Raw genomic sequence first — 19,494 nt, forward strand, 5'->3', positions numbered from 1 at the left:
TCGCTCTCTCTCTACTTCCTCTCTCAGTGCAGCTGCACTGAGAAGTCATGCTTCTTTATCAAGTATTTCCTGTCCCCAGCCCCGCCCACTTCATGGCTGTTTATTTCTTCTTTTTAACCTCATTAGAGCAGCTCCTGTAATGTGAACAACCATTTTGCACTATTCAATACACTCAAAGATTCTGGTGGATGTCCCAGCCTGGAAAGATACTGGAAAGATGTTTTCCAAACCTTACTCCTCATTCATAATCTTAAGATAGATCCCAACCCACTGATTGGCCTTTTTGGCACCACTGGGGTGGAACTCCAACCAAAAGTCGCACACTGTCCTTCACTTCTCTTTTGGCTAGGCAAGCAATACTACTAAGATGGAGGGATGCTGCTCCGCCCACACACTTTCAGTGGCTTAGGGACATCATGTCCTGTCTCGACCTTGAAAAGGTGGGAGGTTTCAGAGGGTGTGGGGACTCTTTCTGAAAATACTTTGAGAGTCTTTGGTCAAACTGAAGGTTTTTTTGTCTGTATTTGTCAATGTCTGAATTTGCCTTCTTCTACCCATTTATCTTTAATTCTCTATCTATTAATTCTGGTATTTTTTAATTTGATTTGGTACTTGACTTCCAGCAGATTCCTGCAGTGCTCCAGGTAAGGGCTCCATGGGAGGTGTTGTTTGTGGATGTGGCTAGTGGGAGGGGAGGGGGGTTTGTGCCTTGATACATTGGAAGGAAAAAATGTGCATTGTATGTAGGGCTGCACAATTAATCGAATTTTAATTGTGATTACGATTTTGACTTCCCACGATCAAATTTGCATGATCGAGTGATTTATTTTTTTAAAGCGTCATTTCATAGAACGCTGAGTTTTTTTGCATAGCCAATCTACCGCTCCGTTAACCACTGTCTGATCATGAGCCAGTCAGAGTAGTTCCCTGCACCCCGTGCAGCTTAGTTTCTAGATGTAGACAGTCCCAGAACACAGAGTAACGGGAGGAAAACTCAACAGATAGCAGTCGGTTATACGTCGGTCTCAAGGTTTACCAGTTTACTAGTAAACGCAATATTTGTCCCGTCTGTGTCGTTATTCAGACAACAGCAGTGAGCAGTGCTAGTCGGTGCTAGTAGCGTCTGTTAGCTGTTAGCTCCACTAGGACGCACCGGTGCTAATGCCCATGCATCCGCTGCAATGTTGTTATATGGATATGGTTTAATTTTGCGTTACATAACCCATTTCTTCTGGAAAGCCGTGCCTGTGTGGGATCTCTCTACTCTCTCTCGTCTTACGTTCTGCGCTGCCCGGCCACACAGCAGCCGCCGGTCCACACTTCTGACATTTGTCTACAGTTTTAATTTTTTATTAACACAGCTGTATATTGTTAAGTATGAGGGGCAAACCTGTATTTGTACCAGTGTTTTCGCGGGTAACTCTGCTATCGCGGCCGCCACGGCGAAGAACACAGAAGAAGTTATTGAAGGCAACTAACTTCAGTTGGTAGAGTAACAGCGTGAGACGGAGCTGCTGGACCTGGACCAGGACAAGGGCCTGGACCTGGGTCAGAGATGTGACCCATGGCCAGAATATCATAGTTCATAAAAATGCAGCGCAGTGACGATACAGACATTTCATACACACGACGTGTGTATCCGCCGTTCGACCCATGCTGGACCCGCTCATAATGATCAGCCGTCTCTCTGTGAGTAGAGTCCATCACACTTCTTCTCGCAGTTATAAATAGCCTATGTGACGATAAAATTTGTTTTGGTTAAAATCAACAAATAATCGTGAGAATAATCGTGATCAAAATTTTGATCAAAATAATCGGGATTATCATTTTGGCCATAATCGTGCCGCCCTAATTGTGTGAGCATTTCTGTGTTTGTGACTGAACTTCATTAAAAATATCTGAGAGTAAAAGATTCTGGTGGCCAAAATCAAATTGTCTTATTATCCATCATCTGTTGAACTATTCCACCTTCTCTAATTTAATTTAATTTACCATCCTCCTCAAAGCACTCTTAACGTGCATTGTTTTGGGATGAGAGGCGGCAGAGTGTCTCACCTTCAATAATCCAACAATTATCCCATAAGGTGATATTTGTGGGAAAAAAACTCAATTCAAGCATAGCTTAACTTACAGATATACCTAAAGAAGTCTCATTCGGACTGCAACCCATCTGTTTACACAGCCTCAGAGAAACCAGCTGAGTCAGATATCCTCTACACAGCACCAGCAACCATCTGCTCAGATTGATTCCAATATCCTCGGACATCATGACTCACAAAGTAGAGCTGTGCTGATAAACTGGCTGGGCCAATGATGTATATCAGCCTATATTAGGTTATCAATAATATATAAAATACATTGGTATTAGTATATTGTATGTTAGTAAATAGAAAAACCATCACATAGTTTGCCTGTGAGAGAGCACTAACAAGTTTATGTATATCCAAATTCAAGGGATCCCCGTTTGTTAATGTAACTTATTTTTCTAATTAAATATTTTGTAAATAAAAACATGTCGGCTAATGTACTGATGTCAGTTTTGACAAACCTCTCAGTATTTGCCTAAGAAATGTCATATCAAGTTCCCTTGGATAACCCCTCTTGATAGATGGGATTTCTATAGTATAGTCTTAGTTCTGTATTGTATTGTCGCAGGATGTTTAAGGAAAAAAACTCTGGCTGACCACCTAAAACCATGAACACTGGCCGAGTTCTGTGTCCAGGTACAGGGCGATGTGCAGGTTGTGTGTTCATTTGTTTTTTCTGACTCATCTAGGTAAAAAATCCGACAAATACCGTAGGAGCCATGTATTATCTATCGTGTCCTGCGGCTTGTGTCACCAGGCAGAGTTTATCTGCAGGTAAAAACAGCTGAGTCACTGCAGCCCACGTCTTCACTGTATCACAGAGCTGGAAGAAAAGGCATGGTGCAGACAAGAACTTGCTTCGTCTAACACATGATTCTGATTATTTAGTGATCTTTAATATGCCTTTCTCTTCTGTTTTAACTCTTCAGATGACACATCAGAATTTCTTCAGCGTGTAGAGGTACAGATGGAGGCCGAAATGTGTCCTACAACACATGGAGGAGGCAGCAGAGGAGGTGCAGGCGTTGTGTCAGCTCGTCCTTGAGAGATGGCAGCCTTTCCTGAACAGTTTCAACTTTCTTTCTTTTTCACAAGAGTAGTGTGTTTGTTGATGTGACAACCACATGAAGCACATGAATATGAATCCGTTGCCAACGTTAAAAAACACTGCGGACACTGAATGTAAAAAGAGGTTGTTAGCTGTGCTAATGAAGCACAAGCCCTTGTAGTCCGTTGGAACGACTGTTGGGGCAGCAGAAATAGTTTTATTGGGAGCAGGACGGGGCTGCACTGCACTGCAGAGAGACTGCAGCATGTGTCGATTTTTTAGGAGGTGGAGTACAAAAACCAGCACATATTGATAAGATGATTCTCAGTGTTGCAATGACTCCAATAAAGTACATTTCTAAAGCCGTTTTACTGTTAATGTGGCTACATAAAAGTAGAAAAGAACATTAATGTGCAATAATCCAATGATTCTACGCTATGTTATTTAAACAATGACTGATGATAAAAGGACAAAAATATAACACTAATTTCACACAGTGAATAAAAAACATGAAACCAAAAGGATCATCATGCTAATAAGTGTACGACTAGAAATAATCTTATTGCTGGATCCCATGAGGCCAAAAGAGGTTGGGACTGTCTCCAGAGTCCTATTTTAATGATGCTACACGCCATCTTACTGCGTCTGGTGTTTTACCTCAAGTGTCTACTTTAACTTAATCCCCTCAAATCCACAGTGAACGCAATAAAACTCACCCAGGAGCTCCTCGATGAGAGCTCTTACTGACAAACATCGAGAGAGGCCTTTAGCTGCTTCCGTTTCAGAGTCCTTATATTGTGCATGCTGCATCCCTGTCACAGCTTAGTGGGACACACGAATGGAACAGAGCCATCGATAATGTTATCAGTAACACCTCAGGGCTCAACGCTAACTTTTTAAAGGGGTTGCCGGCTTGACAACCAGGCATCAGCTTTTGGTTGCCAACATTGACAATACGGTTGCCATGTTTTAAACTGCCTATATTTGGAGCCATTCATTTTCAATTTTCATAATGAAAGAATTAGATATGGCTTGCAGTATAATTTATCATCACAATCATCATCTCAAATATGGGTGCAACGGATCACAAAAGTCACGGTTCAGATCACTGTTTTAAGTCACGGATCTGATCAATTTTTGGATCAGCACAGTAAAGGGGGAATTGAAATGATTACTTCAATGTAATAACAATACATTTTAACAATAATTACTGCGCGTGATCATGGAAGGCTTGTATGATGTGGACTAGCCAACAGTGTTGTCATTACTTACACTTCCTCATGGGGGCAACAGAAACTACACACTATAACATATTTACATTATTTTGCCATTACTGTGGTGTTGCTTCAATCTGTGTGATATTTTTCACTACACTTCACAGAGATTAGTTTAGAATCAGAACCACTGCGAAATAATTTCTGCTCACGTTTACTGCTGCATTTTTCTTATGTTTATTATAAACAAACACTGTTGCAAGGTCGCACTCAGTTTCATTGTGCCACAGAATGATTCTACATCAACAAATGTAAAATGTTGTCAAAACTGGGTTTAAGTTATTAGTTTAAAATTGGCAAGAAGGACGCAATACTGAGATGTATTTATAGAAAAACATAAATAAATGGTATGGCAACGTTCCTAATATAGAGGACACAGTTCCTGTGGTGTTTTAGAGTGTGAACAACCGTGAAAACAGAGCTCAGTGAAAACACAGCTGCATTTTCCCATGAAGGCTCCTGTATGTACAACGAGTTGCTGCTATTTTCTGATTGTTTTGTTTTCTCTACCCACAGGACTCTCCCGCCTTTAAACAACAATCTGGGCACTTCCATTTTGCATTCCCCTCTGCTACTATCATCGCCACTTCATTTTAATAATAATGTAAACCTTATTAATCCCGCAAGGGGAAATTTCACTCTGTTGTTATTACACACAAGCCTGAATTACACACACATGCTCAGTCCCTATACAGAGTCAGAGTGAGGGAGCTGTCCATGTAAAGGCGCCCCGAGCAGTTGGGGGTTCGGTGCCTTGCTAAAGAGCACCTTGGCAGTGCCCAGGAGGTGAACTGGCACCTCTCCAGCTACATAATTTGGTCCGTAAGGGGACCAGCAACCCTCTGGTTCTCAACCCAACTCCCCTACTGACTGAGGTACTGCCACCCCATTTTCACTGGAGTAATGCTCCATGGTATCACCAGGCCCTAATGTTGGGCATTTGAAGCTCCATTTCCTAGTCTAACCAGTCAATTTTCCACGGAAGCCTCGTCTAAGTAGCAAAGCCGTTTTAAATCTTCTATTTCTATGACAATCCTGCTCCTCCCTAAGGATTTGGATCTGGGTCAAAAAAAGATTCCTTCTTTTCTTGACACTGTGTGGTACGCAGGGAAAAATCCAGATGATTTTCTAGGAGGATGTAACACTTTCTAGTAGACTACGACAATCTTTTCTTTCATTTTTTTCCAGACTGAGTTGCTCACGCTGCTTCACTCATAATAATTAAACAGTTGTTGTGTGTTGTGTCACTACATGGTAGGCAGAAGGACTTAAAGCTGCAGGCTGATATCTGACACCTCAAAAGTAGTGTAAGGAGGCTGGCACAACGCTCAGGTTTGCACCTTATGATGGTGCAGTAAAAAGGAATGCAAAGTAGTACATTAGTAGTAGTTATTTCTAGTAAAAGCACAAAGCGCATGCAAACAAACAAAAGGTGTGAAATGAGTTCACACACATGAACGCACTCAACGAGAGAAATGCAAAAATGCAAACATACAACAGACACCTTAAAAGACCCCCCCCCCCCCCCCCCCCCGAAACCACTGCAATCCTCGCATATGCCGCGCAGCCAGATGTATCTCCCTATCTGTACTCTCACATCACAGACACAGACACGCGCACACACGCGCGCACACACACACACACACACACACACACACACACACGCCCATTGTGGACTGCCTGGAGCACAGATATCCTCCTCAGATTTCCCATTCAGACATCCGGCCAGGGGAAATCATTAATGACATACTAAGCGGTGAGTTTTCCACACAGCGATGGCCAATCTGCCAACCGGCTCAGATTAACAGAGTGAAAAGGACTGATGGTGATGATGCAATTGAAAGTTTATCACCTCAAAGAAATGAAGCAAGAAGAAGCAAAACCTCTTTCTTGTCAAAATTAAATGAAAGACCATGCTTTAACTGCAGCGTTTCACAAACATTTAAAAAAGTCACAAAAATGCTAAATGTGCTATGAGTGATATGTGGCTCTTTTGTAACATCTAGTGGTAGCTGACAATAACAGCAAATTGAAAGCTTAGTACCTGTTAGCCTACTGATACAGCTAATCAGCTCTAGACACCTCTAGCAAGCACAAACTAACTCACAGGAGATAAAACCACAGTTTTTGTATTGCAACTAAAAGCTAGCATGTCTCACTTTCAACCTTCATTCTTGTGAACTCACAAACTAACAACAACAACAACACCGCAACAAGAAGTGGTTTTATCTCCTGATCATCAGAAACTAAGTTAGCTGGAGGAAAGATGTGAGAGAGGAGAGGAGAGAAAGATTTGGAGAGATTACATAAGATCATCAAGTTACAAAAGCTGCAGCAACATCAACAACAACAACAACTGTGTCCCACTAAATACAACAGCGTGGTAAAAACTGCCCCACTTTACAGTAAATAACTCTTCCTGACTCAGCTTAATGAGAGTATTAGCACTGATGGGAATTATGAGTCAGAGAAATTGTTTTTTGCAGCATTTTCATGACATGGTATAAAAACCACAATACAAGTGATAATGCATCAAAAAAACTAAAAAAACATGGTATCAGTTTGTGGTTAGTTTTTTAAAATGTATTAATAATTTCAGTTTTAGAAATGAAGGAATTGAAGGAAGGCTATATACATATTAGAATAGAATAAATCTTTTCATTTTGTAAAGGGAAATCCCACCAATTAACTGTTTTTAGTTGTTTTTTTTGATTCTATAACAAATATGAGAATCTGCTGAAGTTTCGAATTGCAGGGCTGAAAGAATCGATGGCCATTAGTGTGCCAACACCATCTGTGAATCTCTTGATATTCATCTTCTCAAATGCACCGTGTTATATGACCTGCGGTGACTGTACTGATCTGAAGATCTAGAACGACAAACACGTAGCATAACCACATAAATAAGGTGAGAGCTCCTCATAAAAGAGAGAATGTGAGGCAACTGTATAATCAAGATTGTAATTCGAGGATTTTTCTTAAATTCTTTTAAGTCCCTAAAGTGTCCTAAAACGTCATCTTTTGTGGAGGTTGTGTAATACGATCCGGAGCTCCAGAGGAGCTACTAAGTGGACCTTGTGGTGAGATTGTTTTGTCAACAAAAAAATGGTTTTATAATAGAAATGTGTACAAATTATTTAATAATAACACATTATTTATGGTTTTGGAGACATCACCCAAATGTTGTGTTTTTGTTTTTTAAGATCAGTTGAACGGACAAGAACTGTGCTTGATATTAAAAATCAACGCACTGGTTATAACCCAAACAATGTGAATAGAGACACTTTCACACAGAGACACATGAAGTCTCACTGCCCACACACAGACACACAACAACTGATCAAAAAAAAATCAACTGAGAAGACATTTTGTACAGTCTCTACTCACACAGTCACTCGGCAAATAAGCTTTTGGATCTTATAAATCTATAGTTATTTCCAAAACGTGGCACCTCATGTAGAGAGAAACCAGACTGAGACAGAAACACAAACCTCTCCTGACTCTTGTCTGATACAGATACCGGTCGAACGCTGTGAGCTTGACACAACAGAAACTCCAGTTTGTATCTCTTGATTAGGATGAAAGATTTCCAGCAACTTTAAAATATCAAGGAAACTATTGTTCTACTTAATAATTCCTTTACAATTCTTGGCGAGTGTCTTGATTAGGTTGATGTAAGATATCTGTAAATGTTTAGGTTTTTTGTAAACATTATTTAAACATGTTTTCAGGCTGTTCAGGCCGAAGAGACATCGTCAATGAGCTTATGTTTCTGTGGCTGTCATGGACGCCATAGCAACAGAAATGATACTAAAGAGGACTAAAGTCTCATGTTTTCAATAGACAGAAAAAAAAAGGCTGGATACAGCGGCGGAAATAATTTTCAGGTCCATTAGGAAAACATGATTACCGGTTCTTTATTTATTTATCTGCCAATTATTCCCTTAAATTCATGAACTAATCATCTGAAAATGGATCTTTTTTTAAAACCCCAGATTAGAAGGTGAAAAATCTTCAAATTGCTTGTCACGGCTGTGGTTCAGTGGTAGAGCGGTGGTTTGATCCCCGTCCCTGCAGTCCCTCGAAGTGTCCTTGGGCAAGACACTGAACCCCAAGTTGCCCCCGGTGCTGCGTCATCATCGGAGTGTAAAAGTGTGTGAGTGTTTATCTGATAAGCTGGTGGTACCTTGTACGACAGCCTCGGCCACAGTGTATGAATGTGTGTGAATGGTACATGGTTCCTGTACTATGTAAAAGCACTTTGAGTAGCCATTGAGACTAGAAAAGCGCAATATAAGAACAGTACATTTACATTTATATTTTATTCGACCAACAAACCAAAACTTGTCTGATTGGCTATCATACCTGACAAAGAAAAGCATCAAATCCTCACATGTCAGGGGCTGAAACCAGCAAATGTTTGTTTTCTTTGCTTGGAGAAATTCCTGGACTTATTAATCAATTACCAAAAATAGTTTCCAGTTTCATTTTTAATTTTGTATTATAATTTTATGGTAATTGTATGCCGTTTTTTGGACAGCTGACAGTTAAAAGATGACAGAAAAGGAGGAGACAGAAAGATTGAGAGAACAGCAAACAGGGCGCCCCGCTGTTGAATTTTCTGTCCAGCGATGAATCCATTCATCGACTTATTGTTTCTACACTCATCCATCACTGCCTTTTGAAGACACATGGGCTCATGCTGTTGAGGCTGTTGGACGGTACATTTTTGCTGAACGTACCTGAAGCAGACGGTGTGCCAGTCAGCACTGAGGGCCTGGAGGTACTGCTCATCGTAGATCCTCTGTTTGCATCCCGCACAGACGGGCAAACTTCCTCCAGCTGTAACACGAGAGGCAAAGGTCACAGGGTTTACTGATATCCGCCATTTTATAGTTCACTATAGTACAGTCAACAACAGTTCTTTGATGGGATGTAATTACTGCTGTGTGTTTGCATGGGACTGTTATCTCTATTCTTATCAGGCCTTCAATGCAAATCCGTACTGAAGCTCCAGATAACAAATACACAACACACATGAAAAGTGAAAAGCTGAAAGTATAACCCAGCACCCAGGAAACTTTTTGGATCCAATTTTAGAATATTTAAAAACTTTTCTTTAAGGACAGTTTCACACTATTGCACTTTAATTAATCTAATGAAGTTTTGGCTAATGACTACTAAATTAAATTGTTTCTAAAATCAAGTTTAATCTAATCTAGAAAGAAATATCCTAATGACTAGTTAGATTGCTTTTAAGCCAGTGATTCAAATTGCTATTGATCATTCCAGAAAATAAATTTAAATTTAAAAAATAAAATTAAAGTAAGATGCAATGCTTATGTAGTTCTACTACTGCATTTCTAAACTACATCATTTTTGGCAAGAAGTGATCAACAGTTTTAGGTAACACAGAGTGCAGAAAAAAAAATCTGATTTAGCACCTGTGATACTTTCAGGTTTTTAAAGGGATTTTGGTGACATTGGTGTCCAAAAATATCAAGTTTGGTCAAAAAGGAAGACGCCTGTGTGGAGCTGATTGGGGACAAACGTGGACAGGCTGCAAAATCTGTACATTTAACAGACTATTGTCAAAAGTGTCAACAACAAAAACTAACTTAAAATACATAATAATCTTGTGGAAAATCATAGAAAGATTTGTTTTCATTACATAAGTTTTTCCTGAGTTTATAAGTTTGATCCCTACTCCCATTCTCTAATGAGGAGAATATTAGAGTTTTAGAAAAAAACAAAATCACAGAGTCTTTAATTAAATGAAATCAAATTAAAGAGAAAGGGCAGCAGTATGTGTGTGTGGGTGTGTTTGTTACTATGGATTTTACAACTTAATACCGCAGATATTATTGCTGTTGCAGTTCATTTGCTTAGGAACACACACCCTTTACATTCTAAGAAGGAGGTGGTGAGGTAACTAAGTAACAATGTACATAAACATGGCCGCCAGTTAAACACAGTTCATTCCTGTTGATCCTATTATTAGCGGGGGTTGGGCTATAATCTGTAAGAGAAGGATGAAGTGTAACTTCCTGATGCAATTCCTGCACTGTTCTTTATTAGCATCATTGCTGAGTTTTTGTACTTTCACTCTAAAGATCTTGAGATTTGTTGGAGTTCATAGACTGTCTGAAATACTAAACCTGCAGTAAACTCAAAAATAACGTAATTCAAGACTTCAAAAGTGCATGTTGTCACCTTTTCAACATAGAAGCAGATACTATTTCAAGTTGTACATTTTCTTTAGACTTGATCTGGGGAAACTGGGCATCACACAGTGCAGGGCATACTCCACTACTGTATGCAAATGTATTGCAAAAAAATGATTATCGGCAATAAATCATGTTTCTGTAGCTGGAAAAGTGAAACATAATACACTGTATTTAACACATTTACTGCATTATTCTATTTTTTACAGACAACTGTAACTCGAAGTTCTTCTTCACATCCACAGCAGTATAACTGCATGCCATCTGTCAAATGCAAACCAGCTATAAACAAGTCAAATGCTGAACACAGATCAGTTCAGAGTTAAAAGACACATCTGCCCTATGCAACATAACATCTGTCCAGCACATTGGTGGTACCAGTGTATTAATGTTTTATCACAAAAGAAGGTATCATTGCAGCTTTTATTGTTCGTCGATCCCTTAGATTAAAACTACGTTGGCAGAGGTTTTTTGCCGTCGGCTTGTTACTGTAATGCCTGACAGAGCCGCCCTGCTGTAGTAGTTCTATTGATCATCTTGGCTCGTAGGAGGGTCCGGTTACCTTTCCTCTCCTCTCCTCTTTACTAATAAATATTATTACTTTCTTATGGAGCATTTCTCTCCCTGATAATTGTGTCCTCTTGACCTCTGCTGTCTGAAAAGGTCTCAGAGAAGACCCTAATACCTACGTTAGGCACGCACGCATGCACACACGCAGAAACACACACACACACACACACACACTCACCTCAATACTCAAAGTTCAAAGGTATATTGTAGTACAGTGTACAGAATCACTAAATATACAGTAACATACACAATTATTATACTAAAGCTTGTTTTAAAGAGCAATTTTCCCCAAAGTTTAATAAAAAAACAGTGTCTACTTGCATCATTCCTGACCAATTCAACCAAAAACATTTTGCCCTTGTTTTAAAGTCCAGAAGTAAAAAAATAAAGTAATTTATGAGAGAGAAATATGAAGAAATTAGCATTAGGCCTACTTTGTGTAGAATTAATATGTTTATTTTATTATTTCCCTCTTCTGTTAATCATCTCACAACCCCTCAAATGTATCTTGCAATGCATTGGAAATCAACTGTCCTAGACTGATTTCTCCAGTTAATGTTTATTTTAACAAATTAGAATGAGGTAACATTGTGTTATTAACTACTGCCATTAGTATATTTATACTGGCCATTCATAATGAGACAGATGAGGAAAGTCGGAGGGGATTTTAACCTTCGAGGCTATTAAAAGTGCCTTTGCCAAAGAAGCTGCAGCTCCAACTCACTTAGTATGTTGTTCATTTAAGTTCAACTTTATAAAAACCTTTAGATGATGCTGGGCAATAGCAGCTCAAGCTCCACCTTTCCTTAAATAATTGTGTGCATTCATCACGCCGTCGAGTCCTCATTATATCGTATTAATGTAACAAGCTGTTTATAAGCAGAATATATGTGGCTATCCCAGATCTAATGACTACTGTGCATGGCCTGAGGATGAACGCTGCATCCAAACGACACGGGTGCATCAACAAAACATGGCTTCAGTTTCAGCACTATGTGGGAATAACGTTACAGCCGGACGCTCCCTGCAGATACACTGTTGTCTGTCTCTGACTGACAATGAACGACAGCCAAAGTAGGAAACATAGTACAAAGCATAATGTTAACTGCCAGTTTCGGTGGAGCATCCTCTGTGTTTTCCACTGTCCCTGCATCTCCCGCCCCGCCACCGCCGCGTGCACCCCCAGCAGCAGCTCCTTACCTTCCTCCTCTCCCATGCGTTCGTCCTTCCAGGTGCAGCAGAGCAGCATCAACCTCATTCACTCTCCGACACCGAGCTCCGGGAGAGAGCCAGCCGCCTCTGGTCGACAGATAACCGGTGTCCGACCACCACAGCAGCCCGCCCCGCGGTCGTGTGGCTGTGCTTCTGTTCCTCCCTGCGGCGCCTTCACAGCTTCCTCCTGTCTGCACGTTTCTGCGGCGCTTCATTCAAGAGGGCGGCTGACCAATGAAGCTGCTGAGCCGGGGAGAGGAAGAAACGAGCCGGCCAATCAGAAACACTCCCTGCTTAATTTATGCATTTCTTGAGGGCGGGGGGAGGAACACAGTGCAGTGCAGTAAACACCACAGTGGGTCTGGCAATTACAGAAAGACAGTTTATTCATTTAGCCCCTATTTATTTGACAGCTATTTTACAATGTAAAGGCAACATTTTTCTAGAGAAAATAGAGGTGTGCTCACAAGCTGGTTATCCATTTAAAACGGTCACAAATTAGGCTACACTGTTTATCATGTTGAGTCTTTGAAGTATTTGCAACTACTGTATGTAAAACAAGTTTTACATTATCTTGTAAAATGTATAAAGTTGAAGTACTTAAAAAAGTTTGAATTGTCACTTTAAAGTACAGGTGCTGAAAATTGTTGAAGTGTATAGCTCCAAAAGCAGACAGGATACAATAAGTTAAAATGTCAGTTGTACAAAAGACTAAAGAATAGCAATGGAATTTGTGCATATGTACTGTAAGTGGCAAAATGTGTTCAAATATATGAAGTTGAAGTGCTGGAGTTTGCACTGAAACCAACTGAAGAGTAAAAGTAGCTGAATCTTTCAGTGTGAGGCAGATGAAGGGAACATGCAAAACTGTGAGACTGTCAACTGGCAAATATTAAAATGATGAATACACATTTACCTTGTTTTAAACAGTGTACTATAGAATGTGAATCATGGGTCAATGGTTCACCCAGGAGATCTTCAGAGAACACAGCAACATGAGTTGATTATTTCCAGCTGGCACAACAAGAACAGTTTAGTCTCCACTGACTGAGGCAAAATGGCCTTAATCCATTTGTCATTAGAATGAAGAGATCTACCAACTCATGACCAACACTGATGGTTCCTGGTTCATTTTGCCCAGTCGGAGTAACAGTAATAATCTAGCAGAACTGAGATCTAACAAGACTAGAACCTGAGATATTATCGCTGTGTGGTATGGTGCTTATAGCAAACTGATCTACCAGGACACCCTGAGCCAGGTGGTTTTCATCAACTCTGCTGTGGAATGCACTCAAAGAAAAGAAAAAGTGTCAATAAATAGGACGACACAAGTACTTTTAACACATTTTATTTTGTTATTTGTTGAAGTAAATAAATGCTGGAACAAGTCACATGTGTGTCGTGGAAATATAAAAAGTGCAAAACCCCACTGTTCCTCCTTATAAAAACAGTTTTAAATAAAGATGAAGAGTATCCCACGGCACATAAGACAAGGTCTGACCCAGGCTCAAAGACAGCACCGAGTGAAGGAACCGAAGCGAGCAAATATCAAATTAGTACAAAATACAGTACAAAATTACAGAAAGAGATGGAGTCACTTGGCAACAGAGCTCATGAGCCTTTGCTCAGTAAGCCTTTTTTAAAAGCAGCTCAAGTAAATGCAGAAAAATGGGAGCTTATTTCTCACATTAACACTTTGGCTGTCCCGTCAAACAACGACGTATTCTGTATTACAATTCTAAACCGTGAATAAATGCGTTTTATGTTCACACATTCCTGATAACAATGAAGCTATGAGTCAAAGCATGGTGCAAAACATCTTGAATAATCATGTAATGACAAGTTACATAAATGTAAATAACTGCTGCAATGAGGCTAAACATTTGAAGTGCTCTATTTCAGACATGTAATTAAACATTCACACATACATTATGCACATGCCAGAGTAGTATCTGAGTTACACTTTAATCTAGGTAACACTGCTTTCCCCATGTTCCTTGTAATGAATCAAACACTTTTTGATTGTCTTCAGCATGTCGTTCCTCAGAGCAGAAACTGCTCTTCATACATCACAAGTTTGGCAACATTAAAAAGGCTAAGACAACTGAAATGCATAGCAACTAGAATCAGCAAAGTTACTGAGAGCATATGGGTTGGCCGGAGCCCCGATTCCTGCTGCTATATACCCAGCATGCCTAAAAATAGCAGCAGAGAAGATGGGGAGCCAGAGACGATGCAGAGATTGGCCAGATATCATCCGTTTTTGGACAAGCCTCGACCAACCCAACCCCTCTGACATGTCAGAGAGATGTCTGCACAGCGAGGTGAGACAGTGTGTGCTGTAACAATGAGGACAGTTCACCTTGCTTTAGGATTAAAACCGAGAGGACAATTGTTCATAGGTCACATTGGCAGCTGATGGGTCAGTCAGTCTTTCGCACAACAATACAACCACAAAACACACACACACAAGAACAAAACACGGTGACACAAACACACTCCATCTTTTAAGTAGGCTGGTGCAGTACAGGGAGTAAAAGCTGATTAACATGACCACATTATTGATTAAAGACACTATCAATAACATACAGTACGTCTAATCATTGCGTGTACAAAATTCTGGGTCGGTGGGTTTGTATAAAATCAGACGCTGAAGTCCAGTAAGTAAATACAAAACAAAACATCTTTACATGTTTTCTAATGGGGTTTGTTTGCATATAAAATGTACATTCTAGATCATGCAGTAGCACCATGGTTTCTTGAGGTCACACTGGTGGGCTCTACTTCCTCCTCCCACAGTATTTGCCCACGCATCCTGCAACTCCACCTGCAGCAAAGAACACAAGACTAGTCTTTTCTAAGAAAACACTGGAGAGAATGCAAGTTCACACATATATGTTGTTGTTTTTATGGAGGAAACCGCATATGCTGTTTGGTCAAACTGACAAGAGTTAGTAAAAACCTTTTACCTCTGTAGACTCCTCCTCCTCCTCCTCCTGCACCACCAAGGAAGCCCTGCAATGGACCGTACTTGGCTGCTTTGGCTACAGAACAACAAAAAGAATATAATTGTTTAGGGACTTGTTGTGTTTCCCAAGTGGTCTCCTTGCTTTGCTGGTATGACTGAGTGAAGTTTACAACTAGTGGACATGTTGTGTTTGACCACAGCATCAATCCAGCAATTATAGCCTCCCAGGGAAGCTGGTTAAACACCCGTAGATGTTCACTACCACAACACAGGCGCTGTAAATTAAATTGAAGATGGATTTATTGATGGAGGTGGCCGGTAGAAAGCAACTCACACAATGTAAGTAGATGTTTAATACTGTTAATAAGGTCAATGAAGAATGAAAAAGAGATGGCTACTGATGCACTGGACAATAATTGTATCTTATCCCTTCAAACTAATGAAATTTCGATAAAATGCTATCAGACTAGCTCCTAAAGGTCAGTACAATTGATGAAACTCTTTGTGTATGAGGCAACCAAACAGACAAAGAGGCCTTGTCAAGAATTTGCATACAGTATATTATATATCTGACAACAGTCAGTGAATGAAAGCTAATTTTTAACTTTGGAAGTAGAAGTTTGACATTACAATCTTAACTTAAAGGCATACTATGCAGGATATGTTGGTTGCCGTTTGTAAACGCACCATTCAAAGTTGGCCCCTGCTCAACGAGCGAGACAGAGAGAGCAATGGTGGTTGAGCGAACTAGAGAGTGAATGAAGAGAGGGAAACTGATCGTTTCACGGCGGTTATGTTCTAAAGCACAAATACACATGGCCACACCTCCGCACAACCCTGCAGGAATGTGGCGCATTGCTGGATTTAGTGGGAATGCAGTGGAAGAGTCTTTATACACCCATGACATAGACAGAAAGACGGAGACAGCGATGTCCTGGTCGTTACGTTTTTTTTAATACACAGCTTTGTTGAATACTCGATTGGTCAATCACGGCATTCTATAGTCTGTCATTTCTATATAGCAGACATTTGGCATAGTGGCATAGCCTTGCTATTTGCTGCTGTTCTGTACTGTGCACTACCTGGGTGAGGTGCTCAGACACACCTCCCGATCACACAGGGATTAAGCGTGAAGGAAACGGGGAGCGCTAACAGCTACAGTGCAAACTGAGCATTGGATAGCACAGTGATTAGTCACTCACCGGGGGAGATTAGTGGTATTATCATCAGAGGTAGCGTTAACCGTCCCGACCAGGACGTCGGCATTATCAGAAGGGTAATATCTGTATAAGCACCAACACATGCCGGTGGTCTGCAACTGACAGACAACCATTCACACTCACAATTCACACTTCAAGCAATTATAGAGTCACTGTTCAACATGCATGTCTTTGGACTGTGGGAGGAAACTGGTCACCCAGAGTGAAGGTTATCTTTTAATTCATTCCCACAGGTCTCCTCGAAAGCTGTCGATATCTCAGATGCTGTCAGGGCTCAAACCGGTAACTATAGTTATTAAAGAAACCAGATGGTCTTTCCTTCAAATAATCCCACCAGCCTAATCTCAGATGTTCAGAAAAATGCAGATTATCATGAGTTCAACGTACTGGTTGTACTGACAAGCACACACAGTACCACTCCACCCTTTTCCAATCTCAGTCAAATGATATGACAACAAGCAGAGAAATCAGAAAAGGGGTTGAGGTGCAGGGGTACACATGTATGACTGAAACTACTCATTGTTCTTTTTAATGTGGTGTTTTTGGGTGCATGGAGAGATGTGAGGAGGTGGGGGTTTGGTACCTTGTTGAGGAGTCAGTGGGGCTGGTACATATCCACCTAGACAACAACAAAGACAAATGAGAGATGAGATGGTGCCATTAAAACTAATGCAAAAATGTCTTTGTCTGTCTGATCCAGAGGAGCTCTCAGTGTGTTCAGCTAACCAGACCTGTAAATACAGCTATGTTTTCCTGTCTGTGTTTTGCAATTAAAAGACACAGAAAAGTAATCTAATTTAAAGCTTGGCAAAGGGAAAGCGCTTGTGATTTTGCCCCATTTAAGAGGCTGAAATTTGAATAATGTGAGCTTTGACACAGACAATTTTTTTTCTGATGTATTTAGCAAATGGGAGGAAGATTACATATAATTTCAATTTGCTCCACTGTCTATACTAATCCAATTAATCTCTTTGTAATTAGGTACACAGAGGAGAAAATGTAGGTTGTCATCATTCAAACACAATTTAATTCCCTTTTGCAAAGTCAGCCTCTCATGTGCGTTAACAAGTTGAGTGTAAGACGTTAGTGATAAATTGTGTTAAAAGTGAAAAGCCCTTTTTGCTTGTGTGAGCTAAAGAAATCAAGTGACTAAATTTGTGGATATACTACTAGTAATCAGAATTCTATGTTTTCATGATCAAATTTAATCATGTCATCCCAGAAATTAAGGACTTTTCAAATTTAATCAGAGATGAGTTGAGGTTGCAATCTCTTTAGTGTATGTCGAGTAAAATCGTGATTTTGTATGGGAGATTACATTAAAAACCCACAAAGTGGAAGTGTGCTGAAGCTGGAGTTGCATTGTGTTTAGGTGAAAGTTTCCAGCATAAAGGGAAGGAGAGAAGGGGGACAAGATACCTTGTCAAACATAGAGGGCTAATTAGCCCTTAACTCATATTTTCAACATGTAGTTTTCATTAATTGGATGAGAAGAAACTGAATAAATTTCCTGTCATTCAGTAGTGGTTCTCCTCTCCCTTTCTTTATGCTCTCAGCTCTAAGAGGGAAGCGATGGGTCAGTTTTCCTGTCCTTTCATCCATCCAGCTGTGTTACCTGGCTGTTGACAGTTGGGCATTAATCCACCTCCTGATCCAGAAACAGGGAAAAGTTAAAGAATTGTCTGTGTTCTGAATCCTTGGATGTGGAGAAGTTTGGTTGAACGTACCAGAGTGAAACAATGATGACAAACTATGAATGAAAAAGGTTCAAAGACCTTTAGTACCTATAGAGGTAAAGATGGTAATGGTTCCTTTCATAAAGGAGAAAGTATAGATCATAACAAAATCAACATTAAACCAAGTCAAAATGACTTCTTTTTTTTGCATTTATGTCTATCCTCAACACACACACAAAAATTTGACAGCATCCTCATCATTAAGTGAAAGATTAAACCTTTACTTTGTGCACAGACACATAAAACACAGTGAACAGTTCTAGTACCTTGGTAGTACTGTTGGGGGTAACCTCCTCCATAACCAGGAGCCACAGGAGCCACACCTGTAGAATTAAAAAGCAGTTATAGTTACTCTGTCAGAAAAACGTCATCCGTTTGTAAACTGACAATATGACTAGTTCAATATTTAAAGAGTTGTCAGGAAATCTAGCAAAAACTGTTACATATGTACAATATGTACAGTGAATATGATAACTTGACCTATTTTGTACCATTTGGCAAGGCTTTCTGTTGGGAAAAACCATACTGGCAAAGGAAGAAAGTCATTAAACCATGTGTGGAAGCAGTTCACACGGACAAATATTTCTCTAGCCATTGGGAGAAGGATTAGGGCCATGAGTTTCAAAAACTAGCCTGTCCTGTATCTGTGGGGCAGTGAGAGGAGGCTGCAGTGTTGGCTGTTGCTGTGTGATTAAACTCATCCCTCACTGATGGGCAGAGGAGCAGGAGGGGAAGAGGCAGGGCCAGAAGCTACACTGCACAAAGTGTAAAGTGTGTGTGACAGCTGAAGTGAAATGTGTGCCAAATTGACCCACTATTGTGTTGTTTTTTTTTGAGAAAAAAAGAGAATAATACAGGAGGAAACAGAGCAGAAAACATTGAACAAACACGCGGCGCTCCTCACCTTGCTGATGTACATTGCCACCTCCAAGATTGCCGTAGCCTGTTCATATTAAAAGCACATAAACAAATCATGATAATGTGTCTATTCTTATGATTTTGTGTACAGGGAGTATAACTTTCTTTTTTATCCATTTTTGGGTTCCTATAGCTGTGGTCATTTCTCCCCCTAAAGTGAGCCAGCCAACGGCTCAGCTGAGGTCACAGTAACAATCTCATCCAAACCACCTCTAGCAGAGGTTGCTATTTCACAGC

General features: G+C 40.3%; 2 protein-coding genes across 12 annotated transcripts in view; both read right to left on the minus strand.

The window, feature by feature from the left end:
• The window catches only part of limk1a (LIM domain kinase 1a), a 56,415-nt gene extending 43,768 nt beyond the window's left edge, over positions 1-12,647 (minus strand). The window contains exons 1-2 of one of the 2 annotated variants that reach the window (XM_032505586.1): positions 12,404-12,647; positions 9,152-9,251 (exon numbers count right to left, since the gene is read on the minus strand). In XM_032505586.1, coding sequence (XP_032361477.1) covers positions 9,152-9,251; positions 12,404-12,461 — 158 coding nt within the window. In that variant the 5' untranslated portion in view covers positions 12,462-12,647. Of the gene's footprint in view, positions 26-9,151; positions 9,252-12,403 lie in introns of those variants that run through there. The other variant, XM_032505593.1, reaches the window with a different exon arrangement.
• A 1,100-nt stretch (positions 12,648-13,747) lies between these two features.
• Positions 13,748-19,494, minus strand: part of elna (elastin a) — a 54,868-nt gene continuing 49,121 nt past the window's right edge. For all 10 annotated transcript variants that reach the window (XM_032505514.1, XM_032505522.1, XM_032505503.1 and 7 more), the window contains 5 exons: positions 19,244-19,282; positions 18,606-18,662; positions 17,187-17,222; positions 15,385-15,459; positions 13,748-15,242 (listed from right to left, as the gene is read on the minus strand). In XM_032505514.1, coding sequence (XP_032361405.1) covers positions 15,196-15,242; positions 15,385-15,459; positions 17,187-17,222; positions 18,606-18,662; positions 19,244-19,282 — 254 coding nt within the window. In that variant the 3' untranslated portion in view covers positions 13,748-15,195. The remainder of the gene's footprint in view (positions 15,243-15,384; positions 15,460-17,186; positions 17,223-18,605; positions 18,663-19,243; positions 19,283-19,494) is intronic.

The sequence above is a fragment of the Etheostoma spectabile genome, chromosome 3, assembly GCF_008692095.1.
Source record: "Etheostoma spectabile isolate EspeVRDwgs_2016 chromosome 3, UIUC_Espe_1.0, whole genome shotgun sequence".
NCBI lineage: Eukaryota > Metazoa > Chordata > Actinopteri > Perciformes > Percidae > Etheostoma > Etheostoma spectabile.